The 24692-nt window shown below is 51.7% G+C and overlaps 2 protein-coding genes across 4 annotated transcripts in view; one reads left to right on the forward strand and one right to left on the reverse strand.

The window, feature by feature from the left end:
* LOC122380250 overlaps positions 1-4858 on the forward strand; it is a 36961-nt gene extending 32103 nt beyond the window's left edge. Inside the window, exons 29-37 of the mRNA XM_043363238.1 lie at positions 185-368; positions 750-881; positions 1914-2028; positions 2307-2498; positions 2766-2909; positions 3141-3244; positions 3521-3658; positions 3886-4106; positions 4387-4858. Of these exons, the coding sequence (XP_043219173.1) occupies positions 185-368; positions 750-881; positions 1914-2028; positions 2307-2498; positions 2766-2909; positions 3141-3244; positions 3521-3658; positions 3886-4106; positions 4387-4723 (1567 nt within the window). The 3' untranslated portion in view covers positions 4724-4858. The remainder of the gene's footprint in view (positions 1-184; positions 369-749; positions 882-1913; positions 2029-2306; positions 2499-2765; positions 2910-3140; positions 3245-3520; positions 3659-3885; positions 4107-4386) is intronic.
* Positions 4859-5009: 151 nt separating this feature from the next.
* Positions 5010-24462, reverse strand: LOC122380254 (adhesion G-protein coupled receptor D1-like). 3 transcript variants are annotated; one of them, XM_043363255.1, is made up of 11 exons: positions 24333-24462; positions 19316-19408; positions 18922-19125; positions 10010-10165; positions 9644-9778; positions 9112-9225; positions 8560-8690; positions 8079-8192; positions 7215-7446; positions 6565-6764; positions 5010-6330 (listed from the first exon to the last, which is right to left on the reverse strand). In XM_043363255.1, the coding sequence occupies exons 2-11, from the start codon at positions 19398-19400 to the stop codon at positions 6274-6276; spliced, it is 1428 nt and encodes a 475-aa protein (XP_043219190.1). In that variant the 5' UTR covers positions 19401-19408; positions 24333-24462; the 3' UTR covers positions 5010-6273. The 3 variants fall into 3 exon arrangements, with proteins under 3 accessions (XP_043219190.1, XP_043219191.1, XP_043219189.1); XM_043363256.1 differs by lacking the exon at positions 24333-24462 and adding an exon at positions 24198-24299; XM_043363254.1 differs by lacking the exon at positions 24333-24462 and adding an exon at positions 24153-24172.
* Positions 24463-24692: the final 230 nt, after the last annotated feature.

Consider the following 24692-nt stretch of genomic DNA (forward strand, 5'->3'; position numbering starts at 1 on the left):
AGGAACTCCCGGTATTGTCAATTTACAATAATAATCCGTTTATTTTACACCGGCCTGGTGCACACGTGTGCGTAGTCAAAGTATAGGCTGCAGCCCCCCCCCCCCTTCCCCTTAGTCTGTTCCGACTGGTTCAGATCTGCACCTCCGCCCCCAGGCCTCTGACCTCCATCCTCTGCCTTCTCAGGGTCCTGGGCACTGTGAACGGTGTCCGCCTGACGCGCTCTACCGTTCTGACGCTCTTCTCCGGTGAACAGCAAGTACCCGGTGTGACCCGTCTCATCCACGTGGGCGGGCCGTGCCTGAAGCTCCCTCAGCTGACTACGCGACTGCTGAACGGGGTCGATATTGAGAGGCTCATCAAACACGCGGTAAGGAGAACGGCGACGGTGTCTGTCTGTCTATCTGTGTGTGGCTGTAGTCTTGGTCCCGTGAGTTGGGGCTTCATCCATTTACATGTTTTAATCGTAGTTTTCTGTTGTGGCATGAAATGCGACAGAAACGTTGAGGCTGTTCATTAACTTGCTAGGCTGGCTTTGATGATTTCTGGGTAACATTTTGTTTACTTCGCCTTGAAAGAGAGCATGCATGACCCGTTAATGACATCGGCGTTGTTGTCCACACAACCACTAAAACAGGTGTTCGTTCCAATGTTGCGAGTGGCAAACTTCTCCACAATATTCACTGTGTGACTGTGTCTTGTCTTTATTCTACCGTCCCTGTACCAGGCTGATCACTTCCCCACTCCCCAGGTGCGAGTGGTCGGTCTGGCCTCGCAGAGTGACACAGCCCTGGTCGTCACCGGGCACTGGACATTCACTAACGTCCCCGCCATGCTCGGATACTACGCGGACGACGCGGATGCTGAACAGCGGATGGCTGAGGTATAATGTTGGTCTTGCATATCATGGACATTGGAAAGTACAAAAGTACCGCGCAAGGTGATGGTGGATCCATCAAGCCTAACCGAGGAAGGGCCTGTTATAATTTTAAAGTCACCGAAGCAATTGACCTGGGAATGGACGAGGATGTTAATTGCTTCGGTGACTCAAAGATAGCACACCCTTCCTTAGTCAGGCTCGATGGATCCACCGTTACTTTGCGCGGTACTTTTAAGACAGACTGTACTCCGAGTCTACTCGGAAGTGCCTGTTAGCGTTAAGGTTGCTAAGTGAGTCCGGGCGGAGCTATAGTTCGGTGTTTTGGCATTGGCTGGCCTCGACCCCTGGCCCCTTCCTGGGCTCTTCTGAAAGACGCCCTAGAAAGAACAGAGGGAGACAAAAAAAAATTGCTGCGCGCACTCCGTCGCTCGGCGTCCTAACGGAAAAGGCCGCTTGGGCAGCGTTGCCTAGAGTCCAAACATAAGTCGTATGTCGGACATACTTACGTGCAGTTGTGGTAGCCGTTGTGGTTCCAGTGCCTGCGCCCACGCTGTGAGTTGCTAAAATACATGCATGGTAGAAATCAACGCTGTTACAATATATCACCCACGATCTAAAATCTATTTATCTGCGCCTGTCGTGTTTGCGCGACATCTGGTGGCACTATGCGACCTGTAGTTCTCCCCGGCGCACCTAGGTGGCACGGCCCGTTCCGTGTTGAGGCACGACCTGGCGCTGGCGGAGGTGGGAGGTGACTAGGGCGCAACTTCCCGCTAATATAATTTGCACGGTTCCATCGTGAAATGACCATTTTCGGAATGGAAAGGTGCTGTTCTTGGTGTAGGGTGCTTTGGTGTTATCAGTTTATCCCACCAATTGTTTGGTTTAGCTACAAATATGTAGACGTTCTATAACTTTCTTGGGGGGGGGGGGGGGGGGGGGTGTAACTGCTGGACTTGCCATAACCATGCCCCAGCTCTTACCTTGCTCTCATATGCATATTTTGATCGCTCCGTTCGCCCCTGCCGTTCCCAGCTGCTGCGGCAGGTGCTGTGGACGCTCCAGCAGCTCGGCAGCCTGAACCAGACAGCGGCCGACGAGCACCTGATCGTCCTCAGAGACATCTACCGGGCTCTGCAGGAAGCTAGAGGTACGCCCGGCGGCCACCGCTGCTAGTGAAATCCCGCCATCGAGCGCCTCTTGACCTTAAGCATTGATTTTCCTTGCATGATTAGTGGTAATTTCATGGCGCTTGTATGCATGTAAATGTTCGGAGTTATTTCACAGGTGCATGGTCTTGTTAATGTCCATGGTTTATATTATTTCATTTCAACTTTCCATTTTCTATTATTCAGTAGGTTGTCCAATTTATGAATATGCATGTGTTTAATTTGTTTGCTGTCACCCTGTCACCCTCTGTGTGCTCAGGTCAACTGCAGCGCGCCAGCTACCTGCAGTACTTTGTCTCGGTACAGCGCTGGTCGTCCGACATTGTACGCCTGCTGCCTGTGTTTGTGGACGGAGACTCGTCTCCGCCGGCCTTCCTACTGGCCGTCTGGCCGGACCGGGTGCAGCTGCTTCGCTGGCGGCCAGGAGACAACTTTGGACGGTGGATTGATGGTACGGACGGCTGATAGAGCCGAGACTGGTCGGACGGTACCGTGTGTTATTCTGGGTGGGCGTGGTGTCTTAGTGAGGGCGATGAATGAATGGTTTGGGCGGCTTGGTGAGCGAGAGCCTTGGGTTATTCAGGCCTGATCTGGTATGCTCATGAGGGAGAGGCCCGTGAGAATGAAGGCTATGTTACCTGCGTTTATGTTCATGGCATATTTGTGTGTCTACCTATGTCTGTGTTCCTGGTTCCATGCTACCTGTGCTGTGTTTCAGGCCCCCGGTACCCGGAGCGCCGGGTCGCCGCTATGGCCGGTCTGCGGCTCGCTGACGGCACCGCCTACATAGCAGAGGCGCGGCTGACCGAGCCGGGCGGCGGACAAGAGGTGGAGGACCGGGTCTACCGCTGGGACGACCCCGGTACGTCTGTAGAGAGGTGGGGGGGGGGGCTAATCGCAAGTGTCAATAGCAGTTTCAGTGTCAACTAATTGCTTGTTGATGGTGGCATTGAATTAATCAATGGGCTTGAGCTAGGTGATAGAATGTCTGAAGTGTGTTCTTTAAACGTTTGTTTTTACGGTCGTCGGTAGCAGGTCGGTGACGCTCACAGATTGCATTATATTTGTTGATGCATGTTCTTGTCTCTTTCAGCTCTGAGTCAGCTCGGTGATGCTGTGAACTACATTTTCCTATACCACCGTGATGTCCTGACGCAGTCGCTGGCAATGCCGAGCCACAAAACGGTCGACGTCACGGTACTCGCTAGTCCTGCACAGCGCTTTCTTTTGGCGTCATAGAAGAGCCTGGATGCATTTTATCATTCTTTTGCTGGACGTATATATGTTTACTTTGCTGCCTTTTCATGTAAAAAAAAATATCACAGCAAACCATTAGCAATTAGAAACTATCTGTTATAAACTTAGCATCGACAACAGTTTCTAAAACGTTAGAGCTTTATTAACCCGCTGCTTTGTCTTTAACGGTGTGTCCTCCCCTTTGTCTTTAACAACGAATCCTCCCTTGTTTTCTAGAGTCTGAAGCCGTCTCCGGATCACGACTGTTTCCTGTTCGTCCACTTTGCTGGCAACGGCTCCCACCTGGTCTGCCACAGCGCCGGACAGCGCGGCTTCGTCGTCCACCAGACCATACCGACTCACCGTGCACGTCAGGTTAGTGGGGTGGCGGGCATTAATTGATAGGTGGGGCGTTGACAACGTGTGTTTAATCGCTCGTGAGGTATACTAGGCCGCACAAATGTTTGCGAGTGCGATCTTGCTAAACCGGGACGGGAGATTCTCTCCATACCCAGTCACTACGAGTAGCATGTAATTGTGCCCCGTGCTTCTTAATTCCATTGCTGGTTGACCACCTCTCACTCTATCCCCGATCTCCCCAGGCGTCTGTGTACTCTGCCTCCGGCTCTGTATGTGTGGCGCTGGCCGGCGGCGGTCGGGTGGACCTGTGGTGCTGGGACTCTGAGCTGCTGCGTCTCTCCCGGAGACAAACCATAGCTGCCGCTGCGGTGGGCGTCACCACGGCCCAGCTCGGGGGGCGGACACTGCTGACGGTGACCAGAGCCGACTCGGGAAAACTGACCGGCCTCGTGGACATCTACGGGTGAGTAAGGAGGGGCTCCGGTGGACGGACGATGGTCGGTGTGGACTGATAGTTTTTGGCAGGCTACAAGAAAATAAGCTAGCAACTGATGCTTTAGTGAATTTTTTGGGTGCAGGTGCTATCACTGCCATATGTGCTATCTTTTTTGCAGTTCTGTTGTGAGTGGCTCTGACGTTGCCGTCGTCCATTACGGCTCGTCCCCGTTCCAGTTCTTGCACCTCTCGCCTCTCGCTCCCCAGCACGGTTCTAACACCCACTCTCCTCCTCGTGTGTCCGGCAGGCTGGAGCCGGCCTGGAGTCAGTTCCGACACCTGCAGACGGTGCCGGTGTGGGGTGTACGCGCCGCGCGACTGCTGACCCTGCCCTCCGAGCAGCTACTCCTTGCCTGTCTGACCGCTGACGGACGCGCCGTGTACCTAGAGTACCGCGGCCCGAGCGGCTTCGAGCCGCGCGGGGAACTCAGCGTGGGACCGGCCGCATCCCTGGAGGTGTACAATATGGAAGGACTGGCCACCCAACTGGCGGTGGCCGGTAGACCCACCCTGGATATGTTCGCGCTCGAGGAACACTACCCGGCAGCTGTGTTTGCTGGGAAGTTCATGGGACACGCCTGGTAGAAGGAGATCGACAAGTGGTTCTGCGGATCACAGAACGGTGGGTTCGACGGCTGTGAAGTTTTGCGAGTCGGGGCGTTGTTAGCTGTTGGGCGCCTGGCTGTTACTTTGGAATTGTTTTGTCCTGGTTGCTACTTTTGTGAATCGCTTATTTATTCGTGGCTGTATATCCACTTCTAGTGAGGTAATTTTTTGAACGGAGCTCTTCATGAATATATCAGTGCATTGAGTAAGATCATCGCGTATTTTGGGCATTGATTCTCTGAACTCCCTTCTAACCGCACACCAGTATCAGGGTTTTCTTTATTAGTGAACGAGTTTACACGGCATCTTCCAACCAAATATTTATTCACAAATGAGGGAGAAAACGTCGCAATTATCTATCATGGGACGCACATGAGTTTGCTGAACGCTGCCGCGGACCGCCGGAAACTGAGGTGTGGAGGGTGAGGATGGACCCCGCCCGCCGCCGTCCCCCTCTCGGGGTGGTACGGCTTGGCAACCCAGTCTCATATATGCAGCCGGGACGGCGGCTCGGGCCGGGTCGGGTCCGCGCGGGACAGGCGCGGCCGGCGGTCGCCGATATTTGTTCAGGTCTGGGGATGTACACGTGCCTCGCAGACCGCCGGCGGTGCCGATAGGACAGGTGAGGATAGACGAAAGGAGAGTCGAAATCGAGCGGAGAGAGACAGGACAGACGACAGCTGCAGAGGCGGCCCGCGGCGTGGAACGGAAGGAACGCTGACGCCGGACGGGGGGCGAGAATTCACATCGTTTTGAGCTGGGCCCGGCGGGAGGACGGGCGGGTCGGCCCGCAGTGCGGCCGCCGGTGTCTGGCCGGCTGGTGGCCCCGCGCGCGGCCGGGGGACGGGCCGACTCCGCCGGTGTGTGGAAACGCCTCTGTGGCGGGATGGCCCCCGCTGCTGCCACCGGCGGAGGTGGCCGGTCCGGCGGCGCCGTGCCGCCAGAAAACACACGCACTCGGCACGGCACACGGGGCGGCGGCGGCGCCGCGGGGCGTCCCGGCCGGCGGACCGCGCACCGGACGGGCTGAGCTGGGCAGGGGGCGCGCGGACCGCCGGGCGGGACACGGCGGCCGGCGCGGGGCGCAGCGGCCTCGCCGGCGACTCGGTCCGCGAGCCGACCCACCGCCGACTGCCGGCCAACACAAACACGACACCGATCTGAGAGACGGTGAGGGACGCGCCCTGAAGCGGTGCGACTGCGACGGAGGGTCTGCGGCGCGGCGGCGGACGCGGCCGGCGCCCGCCGCGCGCCGGCGTCACCAGGCTTCTCTACACCTGGAACATAGGCTTCACACGGACGGCAGGACCCCTGCTGTTGGTGCCGCGGCGCGGCACCCGCAGCAGGGGTCCGTACCGGCGGCCGGGCGCGCCGCCTCTGGGCGCGCTGTGGGCAGCCGGGCCCGCTCGCGCCGCTCCGCTCCCGTCCCTGTCGGGAGGAGGCGGCCGGCGGGCCGCGCCCACCGGCACCTCAGGCTCTGCGGCCTGGCTGATGTCTCTGGGCACAGCCTGCTCGTGCAGCGGGCGCGCTCAGCGGCGGCGGCGACGCTTCAGCATCTGGCAGCAGCGCACCATCTTGGCCCGCACCTGGCGACGGAGAGGCGCGTCAGGTCACGCTATTTCTGGATCACAGCGCCGACTTGCAACTGCAGTCAGCACAGGATGTCATATAACATCACTTTTCCTCGCAACATTTACGATACTGGCACTGCGTTCCAGTGACAATGCGGGCCCATTTGATCGCCCCCAACTTGTCACGGCGCAGCCCTCGACCTCCCTCCGACCAATCCTCTCTATCGCTTCCTTGTTCTCATCGCTCACCTGCTGGTTGCCGGTGCAGTGAAAGAAGAAGATGACGCCGCCGACGATGCCGTTCAGGACGGAGAAGGTGCCGTAGAGCGCCAGGTCCTGCTCGTACTCGCTCAGCATGCCGATGACGAAGGAGGCGAACACTAGCGGCATGATGATCAGGTTGGACCGCTGGGAGATGCGCGCCGACAGACGCTGAGACTTGTCCACCTCTGCGGCAGGCGGGCGGAGCGGAGGGATGAACTCGAAGCTCAAAGGCTTCTCCTGGGCTCAACGGGTAAAGAGACCTACGGTTGGGATGAATATTTGCTTACAGATGTCTCAAATACCTGAATGAAGTTATCCATATCCTGGAAATGTGTATGTAGAAAACTGCTGTTAGATACGTATGTCAGTGTCGTGCATTTTTGCATTGATATTTGTCCCACGCTTCGGCTCTGTTGCCCATTGGCCGAGTCCATCATTGTCAGTTCCTTGAAAGCCGGACCGCACAAAGTGCGGTACTTCCCGCTGTAAAACCAGTGGGATGAAGGAAGAGCCCAACATCTGAGATAAACCACTGGTCCTCCCGTCTCATCCATGCTCCCCTATCCCGTTTTCCCCTGCCGTGGTACTATGGATGAGGGAATACCTTTTCTTTCTTCTTCCATCCATAGCCGTACCTTTGAGCGGCGCGTAGTCGGCTGCGCCGGCCGCCTCGATCAGCGTGAATGTGATGATCATAATGGCGATGATGGGGATGTACTGTCCGGTACAGAGCGGCTTGTCCATCTGCAGCCAGCAGTGGTAGACGCCGCCGTAGTTATCGTACTCGAAACTCATCGTCACGAGAACGATGAACGCCGAGAGGCCCCAGCCGATCAGGGTGTTCTGCACGCGCGTGAACAGGCCGTCCTGTGGACAGGGGAGACGGTGAATAGGGAGAAGGGGTTCTCTGAACATGGGGAGGCGGTGAACAGCTTGACTGTGGATAGGGGTAGACGGTGAATAGGTCGTCATGTGAACAGGGGAGGCGATGAACAGGTCGTCCCGTGAACAGTGGAGGCGGTGGAGGCCTTTCCGCGGCAGGGAAGATGAGCACGATGCGTCTTTTGTACGCATCACAGGCCAACTGGTCGATGGTATTCGGGAGGAGACTGTCCGATGACAGTAGACTACCTATATTATGCCCACTTGTGGTGTTCGGTAGCAGCGAGCCACTGGTAATGCTCGCATTTTTACACGCCTTATTATGTTCCATATCGTGACTGGTTATTCATAAATGCATAAAGCCACTCATTATTATCAGATGTCAAGGGGCATTATCCGCCCCTTGACATCTTCATCGCTTCATCACTATTCTGCATTTGGACGTGCATGCTTGTACACCGTATATCTAGCAAGGTTGCTCGATTCCTTAGCGTCGCATGAACTCTGCTTCAGCTAGCATGACGTTCGCTCATCGTTGACGGTAGGCCTTCTCCTGGAATCGTACTAGATAAGATGAGCCCATGGGACATCGTTCATGTGACGGCCAGTTGTCTCACCTTTTTGACCACGTAGGCAACGAGAGAGTACATGTGGAGAGACTCTAGCAGCATGAACATGAAGCAAGCCGTGAAGAAGAAGTGGATCAGGATGGAGATGATCCTGCATAATATCTGAGAAAAACACAGCCGTCGGGTGATCAATTGAGCGGTTTTCGATGTCGGCACCCGTGGAGAAAGAAAACTAAACGATTTCTCTTTCGGTATGAGGACGATGGGATTAAAATTCGAATAACCTCCAGACTGGCTCATTTGAGTCATTTGCATTGATGATTGAAATTTGAAAGGTTCTGACAATGAAGGTTATAGCTTTTTACTTATTTGTAAACGTGAATGCAGGAAACCGCACGACTCTGAATGTCCGAGGCGACAACCAAATTTGATTCATCGAGGATTCGCACATAACCGGCACCCTGTCCCCCCCCCGTTCCTCGCCTTTTAACTGTCTCTGCCCCCCCCCCCCTTCCAGTCCGCCTCGTACCTCCACTTGGACCGTTTCGGGCGGGAACATGAGGCAGATGTGTGCCGAGATGATGGCAATCTCCATGTTCATCTGGATCACCCGGTCCGGTGACATGATCCGCAGCAGCAAGAACAGAGTCAGCGTGATCCCTGCAGACGACGGATCAACGGTCAGCGCTCAGTCGATTAAAGTATGGTGCATGTAGCTACTGATTGGCCAGGCTGGGTACGGAGGCAGGGCTGCGAGGACTTGGAGGTGCTTATTTGGGTCTTGCTGTTGATAAGGATAGGTTGGATTAACTTTTTCGATGGAACATTTTATTGCGTGCTTATGTGTATGCAAAATAACACGATTCCATTCAAGTTATGACGCCCATTTCTGTCCACCCGTATGGAACAGAGCAGGTGAAGTTCAGCTAACGTTCAGTGGGTCGATAAAGTAGGTCGACCGCCCAAACTAAAAACCATGTTGCAGCATTATTACTCCAGTGCGGGTGCATTATTAAACGGCGACTGCATGCCACTGCCGTCACCGTCCAGTGACGTCAGACTCCTGTGACGTCACACTCACCGACGAAGACGATGAGTACCGTGGAGGCGGTCTTTGAGACCACTACGGCCACTGTCTTCTCCTCGGGCGCCAATGTGGGGATGGGCCGCGGGGTGGGGGTGGTGGGCGGCGGCCCTGTCCGCGCACAGCAGCAGCGTCAAACGGGCACCTCGCAGTACACAGACAGCACACAAACACAAACTGAATCGGCAGTTGCCGCATAGAATGGTAGGCTTGGACAGTGACACATTAAATGCATGATAATGGGTAAACGCTTTGGAAATTCAAAAAGATGGTTAAGATATGAATTGCTCGCTACCTACTCACTGTCTAACTAACTCATTTACTGTCAGTCATTTGCTCACTCACTTCCACACTCAGACACTTACTCTCACCACCCATTCATTCTCTCACTCCTTTCTCACTCATTTTCTAACTCATTTGCCGACTCATTTCCTCTCCCATTGCCTCAATATCTAGTTCGCTCATTGACTGACTGTTTCACTCCCAGACGTGCTCAATGAAGTCTGATACGGCGATCGGAACCACTTACTCAGGCAGTGGGTTTTGGCCTTGTTCATTTCATAACCCATGGTGCATTTGCAGACGGGGTTGGGCCGCGTCTCGTCCGACTTGTCCTCGCAAATGGCATACTCGGGACAATTCTTGGCGTACTCTAAGCAGGGTTCTGTACAAACCAGAGAATGAAATGGGTTCGGTGAGGACACATATTGATTCAGCCTATAAACCGAGAAAGCGGCTTCCGTAAAATATCTGTAAGCTGGCTTTGTTTAGTCTGAAACTTTGCAAAGGACACTTTGTTACGGGTAAAAAACGTACTCGAGATCGGGAATGTAGGCACCGATTATAATTTTGTCCTAGCACACGGGCTCACACCTTCCTGGGCTCGGTCACTCACTCGGGCAAGAGCTTTTGTTCCAGGTGTTGCACTCGCGCTCCTCCACGACGTACTGGTTGGTGCCCTCTGCGCAGATATCGCCGCCACACATGGCATACCGGAACTGTTTTCCGATGTTGCATTCCACCGTGCAGTTACCCCACTCGGAGAAGCCGCCTGTAATAGAGAAAATCGTCAGACGGAGCGCGTCAACACCCCGTCAACTCACTGAATCACCGACAGTTCATAGAATTAATAGCATAAAAAACTATGAAGATTTGTTCCGCGAGCAGGTTTGTGACAGGTGTGTTTACATAGGGTTCCCTTAATCTTCCCCTATTTCTCCCCTATTTTCAGATCGAATTTTAGGCATCATAGCGATCGCGTGTAACGTTGCTATGGGCGCTATTGTTGTTAGAAGCATACAAAGCATCGTTTATGCTGTAAACAACATAAATTGGGCTTATTTAATACTCGAAATTCAACAATTCATATTTTGAAGTATTTTTATCCTGCCCTTCAATTCCCTCTTTAAGCGACAAATAGGGGAGGATTTGGTAGCGTAGCGCCTTTCCAAAAGCTGCTACGCTACCATATCCAGTGGTTCTCAAACTACCAAATCACAAAAGCGGCGTGCTGATTGGCCGGCAGTTCCGAATCGTCCGACTGGTGGTCCCCGACTCGACAAGCGCACGTGCGCCGACTGAGGATTTTTAAGTGGCATTAACGCATAAACGGCAGAAAGTCAAGGCAGAAATTCGACAGGTGCGGTGTTCTGATATTGCCGTTGATGTGATTACACGTACTTGAATAATAGCTCAGCCGTTTAAAGTATGTTAAATGCCAGATAGTTTTCTGATTTTTCTTGCTTTGAGCTTTCATGTGCTATCACTTTTACCTCAGTGTCTAGTCTGGAAGCTATTTGGGAGACGTCTGTCAAACTAGCAGCGAGCAGCGAGCAGCGAGTCCAGCAGCGAGAAACGGGCCATCCCGATTTAGCTGAAATTTGGCTCACAGAGCCTTCTCAGCACGCTGATTCAGAAAATCATGGTCTCTAGGGTGGAAATATTGACCGTTCTCGAGATAGAACCCTCTAAAGTTCTTACCACCCATGACCGGGCCATCCCGATTTGGCTGAAAATTGGCTCACAGAGCCTTCTCAGCACGGTGATTCCGAAAATCATGGTCTCAAGGGTGGAAATATTGACCGTTCTCGAGATAGAACCCTCTAAAGTTCTTACCACCCATGACCGGGCCATCCCGATTTGGCTGAAAATTGGCTCACAGAGCCTTCTCAGCACGCTGATTCCGAAAATCATGGTCTCAAGGGTGGAAATATTGACCGTTCTCGAGATAGAACCCTCTTAAGTTCTTACCACCCATGACCGGGCCATCCCGATTTGGCTGAAAATTGGCTCACAGAGCCTTCTCAGCACGCTGATTCCGAAAATCATGGTCTCTAGGGTGGAAATATTGACCGTTCTCGAGATAGAACCCTCTTAAGTTCTTACCACCCATGACCGGGCCATCCCGATTTGGCTGAAAATTGGCTCACAGAGCCTTCTCAGCACGCTGATTCCGAAAATCATGGTCTCTTGGGTGGAAATATTGACCGTTCTCGAGATAGAACCCTCGCAGCGAGTCCGGCAGCGAGAAACGGGCAATCCCGATTTCGCTGAAATTTGGCTCACAGAGCCTTCTCAGTACGCTGATTCCGAAAATCATGGTCTCTAGGGTGGAAATATTGACCGTTCTCGAGATAGAACCCTCTAAAGTTCTTACCATCCATGACCGGGCCATCCCGATTTGGCTTAAAATTGGCTTCGAGAGCCTTCTCAGCGCGCTGATTCCGAAAATCATGGTCTCTAGGGTAAAAATATTGACCGTTCTCGAGATAGAAGCCTCTAAAGTTCTTACCATCCATCACCGGGCCATCCCGATTTGGCTGAAAATTGGCTCACAGAGCCTTCTCAGCACGCTGATTCCGAAAATCATGGTCTCTAGGGTGGAAATATTGACCATTCTCGAGATAGAACCCTCTAAAGTTCTTACCATCCATGACCGGGCCATCCCGATTTGGCTGAAAATTGGCTCACAGAGCCTTCTCAGCACGCTGATTCCGAAAATCATGGTCTCTAGGGTGGAAATATTGACCGTTCTCGAGATAGAACCCTCTAAAGTTCTTACCACCAATGACCGGGCCATCCCGATTTGGCTGAAAATTGGCTCACAGAGCCTTCTCAGCACGCTGATTCCGAAAATCATGGTCTCTAGGGTGGAAATATTGACCGTTCTCGAGATAGAACCCTCGCAGCGAGTCCAGCAGCGAGAAACGGGCCATCCCGATTTAGCTGAAATTTGGCTCACAGAGCCTTATCAGCACACTGATTCCGAAAATCATGGTCTCTAGGGTGGAAATATTGACCATTCTCGAGATAGAACCCTCTAAAGTTCTTACCACCCATGACCGGGCCATCCCGATTTGGCTGAAAATTGGCTCACAGAGCCTTCTCAGCACGCTGATTCCGAAAATCATGGTCTCTTGGGTGGAAATATTGACCGTTCTCGAGATAGAACCCTCGCAGCGAGTCCAGCAGCGAGAAACGGGCCATCCCGATTTAGCTGAAATTTGGCTCACAGAGCCTTCTCAGCACGCTGATTCCGAAAATCATGGTCTCTAGGGTGGAAATATTGACCGTTCTCGAGATAGAACCCTCTAAAGTTCTTACCACCCATGACCGGGCCATCCCGATTTGGCTGAAAATTGGCTCACAGAGCCTTCTCAGCACGGTGATTCCGAAAATCATGGTCTCAAGGGTGGAAATATTGACCGTTCTCGAGATAGAACCCTCTAAAGTTCTTACCACCCATGACCGGGCCATCCCGATTTGGCTGAAAATTGGCTCACAGAGCCTTCTCAGCACGCTGATTCCGAAAATCATGGTCTCAAGGGTGGAAATATTGACCGTTCTCGAGATAGAACCCTCTTAAGTTCTTACCACCCATGACCGGGCCATCCCGAATTGGCTGAAAATTGGCTCACAGAGCCTTCTCAGCACGCTGATTCCGAAAATCATGGTCTCTAGGGTGGAAATATTGACCGTTCTCGAGATAGAACCCTCTTAAGTTCTTACCACCCATGACCGGGCCATCCCGATTTGGCTGAAAATTGGCTCACAGAGCCTTCTCAGCACGCTGATTCCGAAAATCATGGTCTCTTGGGTGGAAATATTGACCGTTCTCGAGATAGAACCCTCGCAGCGAGTCCGGCAGCGAGAAACGGGCAATCCCGATTTCGCTGAAATTTGGCTCACAGAGCCTTCTCAGCACGCTGATTCCGAAAATCATGGTCTCTAGGGTGGAAATATTGACCGTTCTCGAGATAGAACCCTCTAAAGTTCTTACCATCCATGACCGGGCCATCCCGATTTGGCTTAAAATTGGCTTCGAGAGCCTTCTCAGCGCGCTGATTCCGAAAATCATGGTCTCTAGGGTGGAAATATTGACCGTTCTCGAGATAGAAGCCTCTAAAGTTCTTACCATCCATCACCGGGCCATCCCGATTTGGCTGAAAATTGGCTCACAGAGCCTTCTCAGCACGCTGATTCCGAAAATCATGGTCTCTAGGGTGGAAATATTGACCATTCTCGAGATAGAACCCTCTAAAGTTCTTACCATCCATGACCGGGCCATCCCGATTTGGCTGAAAATTGGCTCACAGAGCCTTCTCAGCACGCTGATTCCGAAAATCATGGTCTCTAGGGTGGAAATATTGACCGTTCTCGAGATAGAACCCTCTAAAGTTCTTACCACCAATGACCGGGCCATCCCGATTTGGCTGAAAATTGGCTCACAGAGCCTTCTCAGCACGCTGATTCCGAAAATCATGGTCTCTAGGGTGGAAATATTGACCGTTCTCGAGATAGAACCCTCGCAGCGAGTCCAGCAGCGAGAAACGGGCCATCCCGATTTAGCTGAAATTTGGCTCACAGAGCCTTATCAGCACACTGATTCCGAAAATCATGGTCTCTAGGGTGGAAATATTGACCATTCTCGAGATAGAACCCTCTAAAGTTCTTACCACCCATGACCGGGCCATCCCGATTTGGCTGAAAATTGGCTCACAGAGCCTTCTCAGCACGCTGATTCCGAAAATCATGGTCTCTTGGGTGGAAATATTGACCGTTCTCGAGATAGAACCCTCGCAGCGAGTCCAGCAGCGAGAAACGGGCCATCCCGATTTAGCTGAAATTTGGCTCACAGAGCCTTCTCAGCACGCTGATTCCGAAAATCATGGTCTCTAGGGTGGAAATCTTGACCGTTCTCGAGATAGAACCTTCTAAAGTTCTTACCACCCATGACCGGGCCATCCCGATTTGGCTGAAAATTGGCTCACAGAGCCTTCTCAGCACGGTGATTCCGAAAATCATGGTCTCTAGGGTGGAAATATTGACCGTTCTCGAGATAGAACCCTCTAAAGTTCTTACCACCCATGACCGGGCCATCCCGATTTGGCTGAAAATTGGCTCACAGAGCCTTCTCAGCACGCTGATTCCGAAAATCATGGTCTCTAGGGTGGAAATATTGACCGTTCTCGAGATAGAACCCTCTAAAGTTCTTACCATCCATGACCGGGCCATCCCGATTTGGCTGAAAATTGGCTCACAGAGCCTTCTCAGCACGCTGATTCCGAAAATCATGGTCTCTAGGGTGGAAATATTGACCGTTCTCGAGATAGAACCCTCTAAAGTTCTTACCATCCATGACCGGGCCATCCCGATTTGGCTGAAAATTGGCTCACAGATTCTTCTCAGCACGCTTATTCCGAAAATCATGGTCTCTAGGGTGGAAATATTGACCGTTCTCGAGATAGAACCCTCTAAAGTTCACCACCCATGACCGGGCCATCCCGATTTGGCTGAAAATTGGCTCACAGAGCCTTCTCAGCACGCTGATTCCGAAAATCATGGTCTCTAGGTTGGAAATATTGACCGTTCAGCCAAATCGGGATGGCCCGGTCATGGATGGTAAGAACTTTAGAGGGTTCTATCTCGAGAACGGTCAATATTTCCACCCTAGAGACCATGATTTTCGGAATCAGCGTGCTGAGAAGGCTCTGTGAGCCAATTTTCAGCCAAATCGGGATGGCCCGGTCATGGGTGGTAAGAACTTTAGAGGGTTCTATCTCGAGAACGGTCAATATTTCCACCCTTGAGACCATGATTTTCGGAATCACCGTGCTGAGAAGGCTCTGTGCGCCAATTTTCAGCCAAATAGGGATGGCCCGGTCATGGGTGGTAAGAAATTTAGAGGGTTCTATCTCGAGAACGGTCAATATTTCCACCCTTGAGACCATGATTTTCGGATTCACCGTGCTGAGAAGGCTCTGTGAGCCAATTTTCAGCCAAATCGGGATGGCCCGGTCATGGGTGGTAAGAATTTTAGAGGGTTCTATCTCGAGAACGGTCAATATTTCCACCCTAGAGACCATGATTTTCGGAATCAGCGTGCTGAGAAGGCTCTGTGAGCCACTTTTCAGCCAAATCGGGATGGCCCGGTCATGGATGGTAAGAACTTTAGAGGGTTCTATCTCGAGAACGGTCAATATTTCCACCCCAGAGACCATGATTTTCGGAATCAGCGTGCTGAGAAGGCTCTGTGAACTAATTTTCAGCCAAATCGGGATGGCCCGGTCATGGGTGGTAAGAAATTTAGAGGGTTCTATCTCGAGAACGGTCAATATTTCCACCCTAGAGACCATGATTTTCGGAATCAGCGTGCTGAGAAGGCTCTGTGAGCCAATTTTCAGCCAAATCGGGATGGCCCGGTCATGGGTGGTAAGAACTTTAGAGGGTTCTATCTCGAGAACGGTCAATATTTCCACCCTAGAGACCATGATTTTCGGAATCAGCGTGCTGAGAAGGCTCTGTGAGCCAATTTTCAGCCAAATCGGGATGGCCCGGTCATGGGTGGTAAGAACTTTAGAGGGTTCTATCTCGAGAACGGTCAATATTTCCACCCTAGAGACCATGATTTTCGGAATCAGCGTGCTGAGAAGGCTCTGTGAGCCAAATTTCAGCTAAATCGGGATGGCCCGTTTCTCGCTGCTGGACTCGCTGCGAGGGTTCTATCTCGAGAACGGTCAATATTTCCACCCAAGAGACCATGATTTTCGGAATCAGCGTGCTGAGAAGGCTCTGTGAGCCAATTTTCAGCCAAATCGGGATGGCCCGGTCATGGGTGGTAAGAACTTTAGAGGGTTCTATCTCGAGAACGGTCAATATTTCAACCCTTGAGACCATGATTTTCGGAATCACCGTGCTGAGAAGGCTCTGTGAGCCAATTTTCAGCCAAATCGGGATGGCCCGGTCATGGGTGGTAAGAACTTTAGAGGGTTCTATCTCGAGAACGGTCAATATTTCCACCCTAGAGACCATGATTTTCGGAATCAGCGTGCTGAGAAGGCTCTGTGAGCCAATTTTCAGCCAAATCGGGATGGCCCGGTCATGGATGGTAAGAACTTTAGAGGGTTCTATCACGAGAATGGTCAATGTTTCCACCCTAGAGACCATGATTTTCGGAATCAGCGTGCTGAGAAGGCTCTGTGAGCCAATTTTCAGCCAAATCGGGATGGCCCGGTCATGGGTGGTAAGAACTTTAGAGGGTTCTATCTCGAGAACGGTCAATATTTCCACCCTAGAGACCATGATTTTCGGAATCACCGTGCTGAGAAGGCTCGAGAGCCAAATTTCAGCTAAATCGGGATGGCCCGTTTCTCGCTGCTGGACTCGCTGCGAGGGTTCTATCTCGAGAACGGTCAATATTTCCACCCAAGAGACCATGATTTTCGGAATCAGCGTGCTGAGAAGGCTCTGTGAGCCAATTTTCAGCCAAATCGGGATGGCCCGGTCATGGGTGGTAAGAACTTTAGAGGGTTCTATCTCGAGAACGGTCAATATTTCCACCCTAGAGACCATGATTTTCGGAATCACCGTGCTGAGAAGGCTCTGTGAGCCAAATTTCAGCTAAATCGGGATGGCCCGTTTCTCGCTGCTGGACTCGCTGCGAGGGTTCTATCTCGAGAACGGTCAATATTTCCACCCAAGAGACCATGATTTTCGGAATCAGCGTGCTGAGAAGGCTCTGTGAGCCAATTTTCAGCCAAATCGGGATGGCCCGGTCATGGGTGGTAAGAACTTTAGAGGGTTCTATCTCGAGAATGGTCAATATTTCCACCCTAGAGACCATGATTTTCGGAATCAGTGTGCTGATAAGGCTCTGTGAGCCAAATTTCAGCTAAATCGGGATGGCCCGTTTCTCGCTGCTGGACTCGCTGCGAGGGTTCTATCTCGAGAACGGTCAATATTTCCACCCTAGAGACCATGATTTTCGGAATCAGCGTGCTGAGAAGGCTCTGTGAGCCAAATTTCAGCCAAATCGGGATGGCCCGGTCATGGATGGTAAGAACTTTAGAGGGTTCTATCTCGAGTATGGTCAATTTTTTCACCCTAGAGACCATGATTTTCGGAATCAGCGTGCTGAGAAGGCTCTGTGAGCCAATTTTCAGCCAAATCGGGATGGCCCGGTCATGGGTGGTAAGAACTTTAGAGGGTTCTATCTCGAGAACGGTCAATATTTCCACCCTAGAGACCATGATTTTCGGAATTAGCGTGCTGAGAAGGCTCTGTGAGCCAAATTTCAGCGAAATCGGGATTGCCCGTTTCTCGCTGCCGGACTCGCTGCGAGGGTTCTATCTCGAGAACGGTCAATATTTCCACCCAAGAGACCATGATTTTCGGAATCAGCGTGCTGAGAAGGCTCTGTGAGCCAATTTTCAGCCAAATCGGGATGGCCCGGTCATGGGTGGTAAGAACTTTAGAGGGTTCTATCTCGAGAACGGTCAATATTTCCACCCTAGAGACCATGATTTTCGGAATCAGCGTGCTGAGAAGGCTCTGTGAGCCAATTTTCAGCCAAATCGGGATGGCCCGGTCATGGGTGGTAAGAACTTTAGAGGGTTCTATCTCGAGAACGGTCAATATTTCCACCCTTGAGACCATGATTTTCGGAATCAGCGTGCTGAGAAGGCTCTGTGAGCCAATTTTCAGCCAAATCGGGATGGCCCGGTCATGGGTGGTAAGAACTTTAGAGGGTTCTATCTCGAGAACGGTCAATATTTCCACCCTTGAGACCATGATTTTCGGAATCACCGTGCTGAGAAGGCTCTGTGAGCCAATTTTCAGCCAAATCGGGATGGCCCGGTCATGGGTGGTAAGAACTTTAGAGGGTTCTATCTCGAGAACGGTCAATATTTCCACCCTAGAGACCATGATTTTCGGAATCAGCGTGCTGAGAAGGCTCTGTGAGCCAATTTTCAGCCAAATCGGGATGGCCCGGTCATGGATGGTAAGAACTTTAGAGGGTTCTATCTCGAGAACGGTCAATATTTCCACCCTAGAGACCATGATTTTCGGAATCAGCGTGCTGAGAAGGCTCTGTGAGCCAAATTTCAGCTAAATCGGGATGGCCCGTTTCTCGCTGCTGGACTCGCTGCTCGCTGCTCGCTGCTAGTTTGACAGACGTATTTGGGAGAGCCCTAAAGGTAAGTAAAAATTGCAAACTGCTTCTAGAATGACTTAGTTGCGCCATATTTGTAGTGAAGCGAGGTAAAGGAGACAGAGGATTCCTTTATAAGGGACATTTAAGAGACAAATAGGGGAAGATTAAGGGAACCCTATGTAAACACGGTTATTGTCTGGCAATGCCGTTACCTTGTATGCATAAGAACAATCAGCCATCAAGAAGCATGCAAATTAAGCTACGGCCATCTCCGCTGCTGCTTCGCGCTGCCTGGCTCCGAACGATCACAAGATGACCGCATAAGCAATCGGCTCGTCCTACATGCCGTACAAACACTGCTGGCTGAGACTCACCGCTAGCGCACGGGTGAGTGTTGCACTCGGCTATGGAGATCTCCTGTAGGGCCCGGGTGACGCCGTCCTGCTTGAGGCACTGCTGGCCGGCGCCCTGCGGACTCGGGTTGGAGCACGTGCGCAGCTTTCGGTAGTATCCGGTGCCGCACGTGGCGTTACACGAGTTACCGCCCAGCGACCAGACCGTCCAGCCGCCGTCCACATCTGCACGGGAGGTGCAGACAGATGTCACGGACTCAACTGGGTTTGTCAGTCATCCTGTGACTCAGAGATTTTAAACGGTGTGCACTGAGTCTGTCCTATCCCTAGATGTGCAATGGAGAATGACACAACTACACACCTATGGAGAATATGCACCGACTACCCCTGATTCCACCGACTCGTGCGTGCTCACCTTCGGCGGCTTCGGTTATTGCCGGCTGGATAATGAGAGCTGCGGAGATGACCAACAGAGTGCCAGCCAGCCCGAGAGCGCGCATCCTTCTGCCTGCAACAGCAGAGAATCGTCAGCAACGTTCGAAATACAGCAAGGGACGTTCATTCTTTGTTGTTGAAATGTTGAAATGGGCTGCTTACAGCCTGTGACATATTTCTAAATAGCACGTTCTACGTGCTTGTTGAAGCGGCCAAAGAAATGGCATTGGTAGAGCCTATCCTGCTCTACAAATGATGGGTGATAGGATGGAATTCACCGCAATCTCGCTCAATGATATTGCCAAGGTCTGCCGCCATTTCGACTCGATCGATACCATATTCCTGTTGCATTATGAATATGCCGTGATTCCATAGGTGGGCGAGGGACAGGTGTTGTCTATTCTAGAGTGTCGTTCGCCGCTAAAACGCCTGTCCTTGTGCCATCGAATAGTCTGAGTTTCTGAGTAGCACGCAACATGCGAGGTCAACGTTCTCCAATTCAACTGGGCGGTTACAGCAACAGCATCGTCTATCAGGTGCGAATTGGAGTTGCTGCTCCAGCTTCCACATACTTTGAAGACTAATTCGCACCAAATGTTTTGCTGAAGTATTTTTCGGAATAATGAAAATTATTTAAAGTAGCTCCTGCAAATTTTAAAGTGTTATAGCTCAGCATTTCAAATCACTTAATCGGTCCTAACTGCTGTGTCTTACGAGCAAAATAAAGACAATTAAAAACCTGTGCCTCGATCCCATGTATTTGGCGCTGATTTATTATGGCATTTGGTGACCTGACCTTGTGCTTAATGTTCCAACTAAAGTACCTACTTGTTCTTTCTAGGTTTAAAGTTCAGACGTATAGTTCTGCAGGCTAAACTAAACGTTTCGCCGTCCGGGCTCGAAAGCGAGCACGTCGAAACTTTTGATTGTGGCATCTGCTGAACTTGACTTAACCTGTCACCTCAACATAAAAAGCATTACAAAGGTCCCAAAAAATGTTATATGCGGAGGGTTTTCGATTCCAGCCTTCTCCGACTCTCTACGACCAACGGTTCCGCGGAATCGCAAGGCGCCAATGCCTAATACCCTCCCCCTCGCCCATGGTTCGTCGCGTTCGCCTGGAAACCCAGCGCAACGAACAACCGAACAATCAAGACATGATAAATGGCCGCCTTATTGCCGTCATATAGAGGTATTATCTTTAAAGAAACCACAGCGCCTTTATCACTCGCCATTATTATTCATTGCACTGAAACCGGAGAGATCAGTGAGCCAGTCACCATGCGAGCGCCGGTGTTACCTTCTCTTGATCAGCTGCAGTCTCCGGTCGTCATGGCTGCTGGCGGGCGCAGTTCAGCCGTGCTGCCGCCGGCTGGACCTTTGCGTTTAGCTGGAATGTGATGAGCGTTCCACAATAGCAAACCTCTCTCTCTTCTCTTTCTCTCTTTCTCTTTCTCTTTCTCTTTCTCTTTCTCTTTCTCTCTCTCTCTCTCTCTCTCTCTCTCTCTCTCTCTCTCTCTCTCTCTCTCTCTCTCTCTCTCTCTCTCTCTCTCTCTCTCTCTCTCTCTTTCTCTCTCTCCCTCTCTCTCTTTCTCTCTCCCCTCTCTCTCCTCTCTCTCTTCTTTCCTCTCTCTTCCCTATAGGTGTATCTATTCCATTCTCTTTCCTTATATCTATCCATTATCTATGTTTCTCCATATCCATTATATAGATAGGTACGCTGCTTATACGGCGCTAGAGATATCTATGTGTATTTGACGAAGAGTAATTGGTATATTTTGCCTTTTGCTGCAACCCAATCAATTTAACGTCTGCGAAAATGCTAATTACTATTTTATTTTAGAACTTAGAAATTTTTTAATTCCCGCCATTTCTCGGTCTAATAAATGCGGCTCATCCTGCTCAGAGGGCACGATGCATGGAGCTGCCATATGGAAGCTCGGCGATCATCCGATGAGTGATGTCCTCCAAAGATCATGCCCGCCCTCCCTGTTGCAGACGGGTGCCCTCCCCCTCCCCCCTCTCCGCTGCTATCGCCACAGGCGAAGGCCGCGGAGGTAGGTGTCAGCTCTGACGTCACACGCTGAGTAACGCTGACGACACCGACTGTTTTGTCATGTCCCGTCCCGTCACACATATGTACCTATTGTATCTTATATGCATAGTTGTTCCGCACAAGTTTTCACGTTAGCGTAGGTACAGGGTGGGCCAAAATGAAGTAACTTCAGTTTTCTTTCGATAACATGTATATTTACAATGGTACAATGGTAAACCAGGTATATTTCGAATTACAATGAAATGGCAAAACTCACTGCGCACTATTGTCCGCATCTGTCAGCCGCTCACACCTCACAGGATGTGCTCCAGGTGGGCACCGCGGCGCTGCTTCACCAGCGGTAGACGAACTTCCTTGAGATGGATGATGGCCTTGTCGACCATGTCAGCGGGGATACGGTCCACCTCCTGGACTATGGCGGTCTTGAGCTCGTGAGTGGTTGCCGGTCTTCCCGCATATACCCGGTCCTTAACCCCACATGAAAAAGTCCAGGGGACTCAGGTCAGGAGAGTGAGGGGCCCATGGAACGGCCGACTTCAGGCTGATGTGTCGATCCGGGAAGTGACTTCGAACCCAATCCATCAATGCGCAAGCAGTGTGGGGTGTGGCACCATCCTGCTGGAACCACTCTTGGTTACGCCTGAGTGGCCTCTCCCCGAGTTCTCTCCAGAACGGCTCCAGCGCTGTGCTGACATAGCGAGCAGAGTTGATCGTTGTCGCCACTTCGTTTTCATTTTCAAAGAAGAAGGGACCGATAGTTCCCCCGCCGTGCCGCGTCGCCAACCACGCCGTAACCTTCTCGCAGTGAACAGGCCTGCAGAGGACCTCATCTGGTGGTTCCTTGCCCCAGTGCACAGCATTGTGGGTGTTGACATATCCGTTCAGCCAGAAGTGAGCCTCGTCACTGAATCACAGCTTGCTGAACACACGTGGGTTGTGTTCGAACCACTCGGCCATGGCGACCCGACGCTCCCTGTCGCATGATGATAGCTTCTGATGTATTGAAAGCCGGTACGGGTACAGTCCAAGATCTTCTTTCATGATTCTCCGCAGAGTTGTCCTGCTGATATTCAGTGCCTGAGAGCGACGCCGAGTGGATCTTTTTGGGCTCTGAAGGGTAGAGGCGGATACCCGTTGAATGTTGGCCTCAGATCTGACCGTGCGACCTCTCCCGGGCGGCTTGGTTTTTACCACCGTTCCGAAATTTCGAAACTTAGCTACCCACGCATATGAAAATTGCATTAGCTACCCATACCCATTAGCTACCCATACCCGAAAATTGCATTAGCTACCCACTTCTGGATAGACTTGTTCCCCGGTGCAAGGTCGAGCCTCCGATGGTCCAGACCGAACTTCTTTAGATACTGCCGCCTGGTGTCATCAAGAGAGTTCGTCAAGACATAAGTCTCAACGCAAAACGATTTTTGTGTGTCGGACCACATTTTTCAAGTGAAGTTTTCTGATAATCTATCTTGCCATATGGTTTGCAGTCGGCATGCGAAAAATCACAAATGCAGCACGTGCGCTTGAAAAGCACGAGACAAAAATTTCAAGGTACTTTATTTCGGCCCACCCTGTACTTATCATCCCACTTTTTATGTTTAGGTTTAGTTTATATGGTGCTTTGAGAGTTGTCCACAATTTGAGATCTTGGTAAATTTGTTGCATAAAAAGAGGTTCTTGTGTTGATTGAGAGCTAGCATCGAGGAGTACGACACGATGCGGTACGATACCATTAAGTTGAGCTAGTTAGTAATGGCGCTACGCCTATCTCATTTGGAAATCTCACATTGAAAGTGGTTACTCACAAGAAGTGGTTGTTCGTCACCAGAGAAATAAATAAGTTATAGAGTGCAGCGATATATAAGTAGGGAAGTAGATTCCATGCTTCATGTCATCCAGTAGGTAACATACCTATCTCTCTGGTAAAACGTTTTAGCCATCATTATCAGGGTTCATCTGGTATGATCAACTAATCCGCTAGCAAGATCAACGTTGTGCACGAATGGTGGCTCAAGCGATTTAACTCTTGAAGTTGCATACATTTCTAATGGAAGACAAACTAAAGCGATTAATGCGAAAAAAAATTCTGGAAACTTTTAGGCATGCTCAAGCGTGACTGAAACTAATTTTCTGGACATCACCCGAACGAAGCGGCACTACCTATAGCGCTAAAATATAGTGATCCATAATAAATCACCGACGCCTCAGAAAGTGAGCCTCGCCGATGACCACTGTAGTCCGGGCCCCCCCCCCCCCCAGAAAGTGAGCCTGTCGCTCCAAAATGTTTTGTGGGATAATACGTTGTCGCCACTGATTGCTCCTGCAATATGTCATTGTTACTGCATTGATCACCTTCATAGCATCTATAAAGTCCCGTCAGTGACCTGTCTCATCCAACCTCGCGACTACACAGGACAGTGTGGCCGTCGATCGGCTTCATTCTGACCAATTGCCACCTCACAGTCATACTTGGATATTGCTCTGACTGCTTGGTTTGGAGTTGATTTTGCCACTCTCGCACTGACTTGTCTGCTCGACGTAGTTTTGCAAGGTTGTCACTCTCGCACTTACTTGCTCTACCTGTTGTGGTTTAGCTGGTTTTGCCACTCTCTCACTTACTTGCTCTGCGTATTGCGGTGTTGGCCTGGAGTATCGCCCACTTACTTGCTCTGAGTGTTGCGGTGTTGGCCGGGAGTATCGCCCACTTACATACTTGCTCTGCGTATTGCGGTGTTGGCCTGGAGTATCGCCCACTTACTTGCTCTGCGTGTTGCGGTGTTGGCCTGGAGTATCGCCCACTTACTTGCTCTGCGTGTTGCGGTGTTGGCCGGGAGTATCGCCCACTTACTTGCTCTGCGTGTTGCGGTGTTGGCCGGGAGTATCGCCCACTTACTTGCTCTGCGTGTTGCGGTGTTGGCCGGGAGTATCGCTCACTTACTTGCTCTGCGTGTTGCGGTGTTGGCCGGGCCGCCACTTCACATAGCGGCCGGCGCAGAGTCGGCCGGCTCTGGTCCCGTCGGCTGGAGGTGGCGGGCGCGCTCTATGGCCCCGTGCCCGGCCGGCCGGCGCGGCCCCTGTGTCGGCCCGCGGCCACCCGTTGTCCGGACACTATCGAGCCGTTGGTCGGGTCACCGCAGTAACTGGCGGCGTCAACAGCCGGTCACCAGCAGCCGAGCCGGACCCGCGCCGGCGGACCGTCAGGGACCATCCACCGAGACCGGACCGGACCAGACCAGACCAGACCAGACCAGACCAGGGGATTAGGGGATCGGGACAGACCCGGAGCCGCGCCGGCGAA

This window comes from Amphibalanus amphitrite, unplaced genomic scaffold, assembly GCF_019059575.1.
Source record: "Amphibalanus amphitrite isolate SeventyFive unplaced genomic scaffold, NRLGWU_Aamphi_draft 000094F_arrow, whole genome shotgun sequence".
Taxonomy (NCBI): Eukaryota; Metazoa; Arthropoda; class Thecostraca; order Balanomorpha; family Balanidae; genus Amphibalanus; species Amphibalanus amphitrite.

Excerpts from the sequence above, each read along its gene's own strand:
- LOC122380254 (XM_043363255.1), bottom strand. The coding sequence starts at position 19,400 with ATGCGCGCTCTCGGGCTGGCTGGCACTCTGTTGGTCATCTCCGCAGCT. Across the intron at positions 19,126-19,315 it reads AATAACCGAAGCCGCCGAAG|ATGTGGACGGCGGCTGGACG; the intron begins GTGAGCACGCAC and ends CCTCCCGTGCAG. Across the intron at positions 6,331-6,564 it reads ACTGCACCGGCAACCAGCAG|GTGCGGGCCAAGATGGTGCG; the intron begins GTGAGCGATGAG and ends CTCCGTCGCCAG.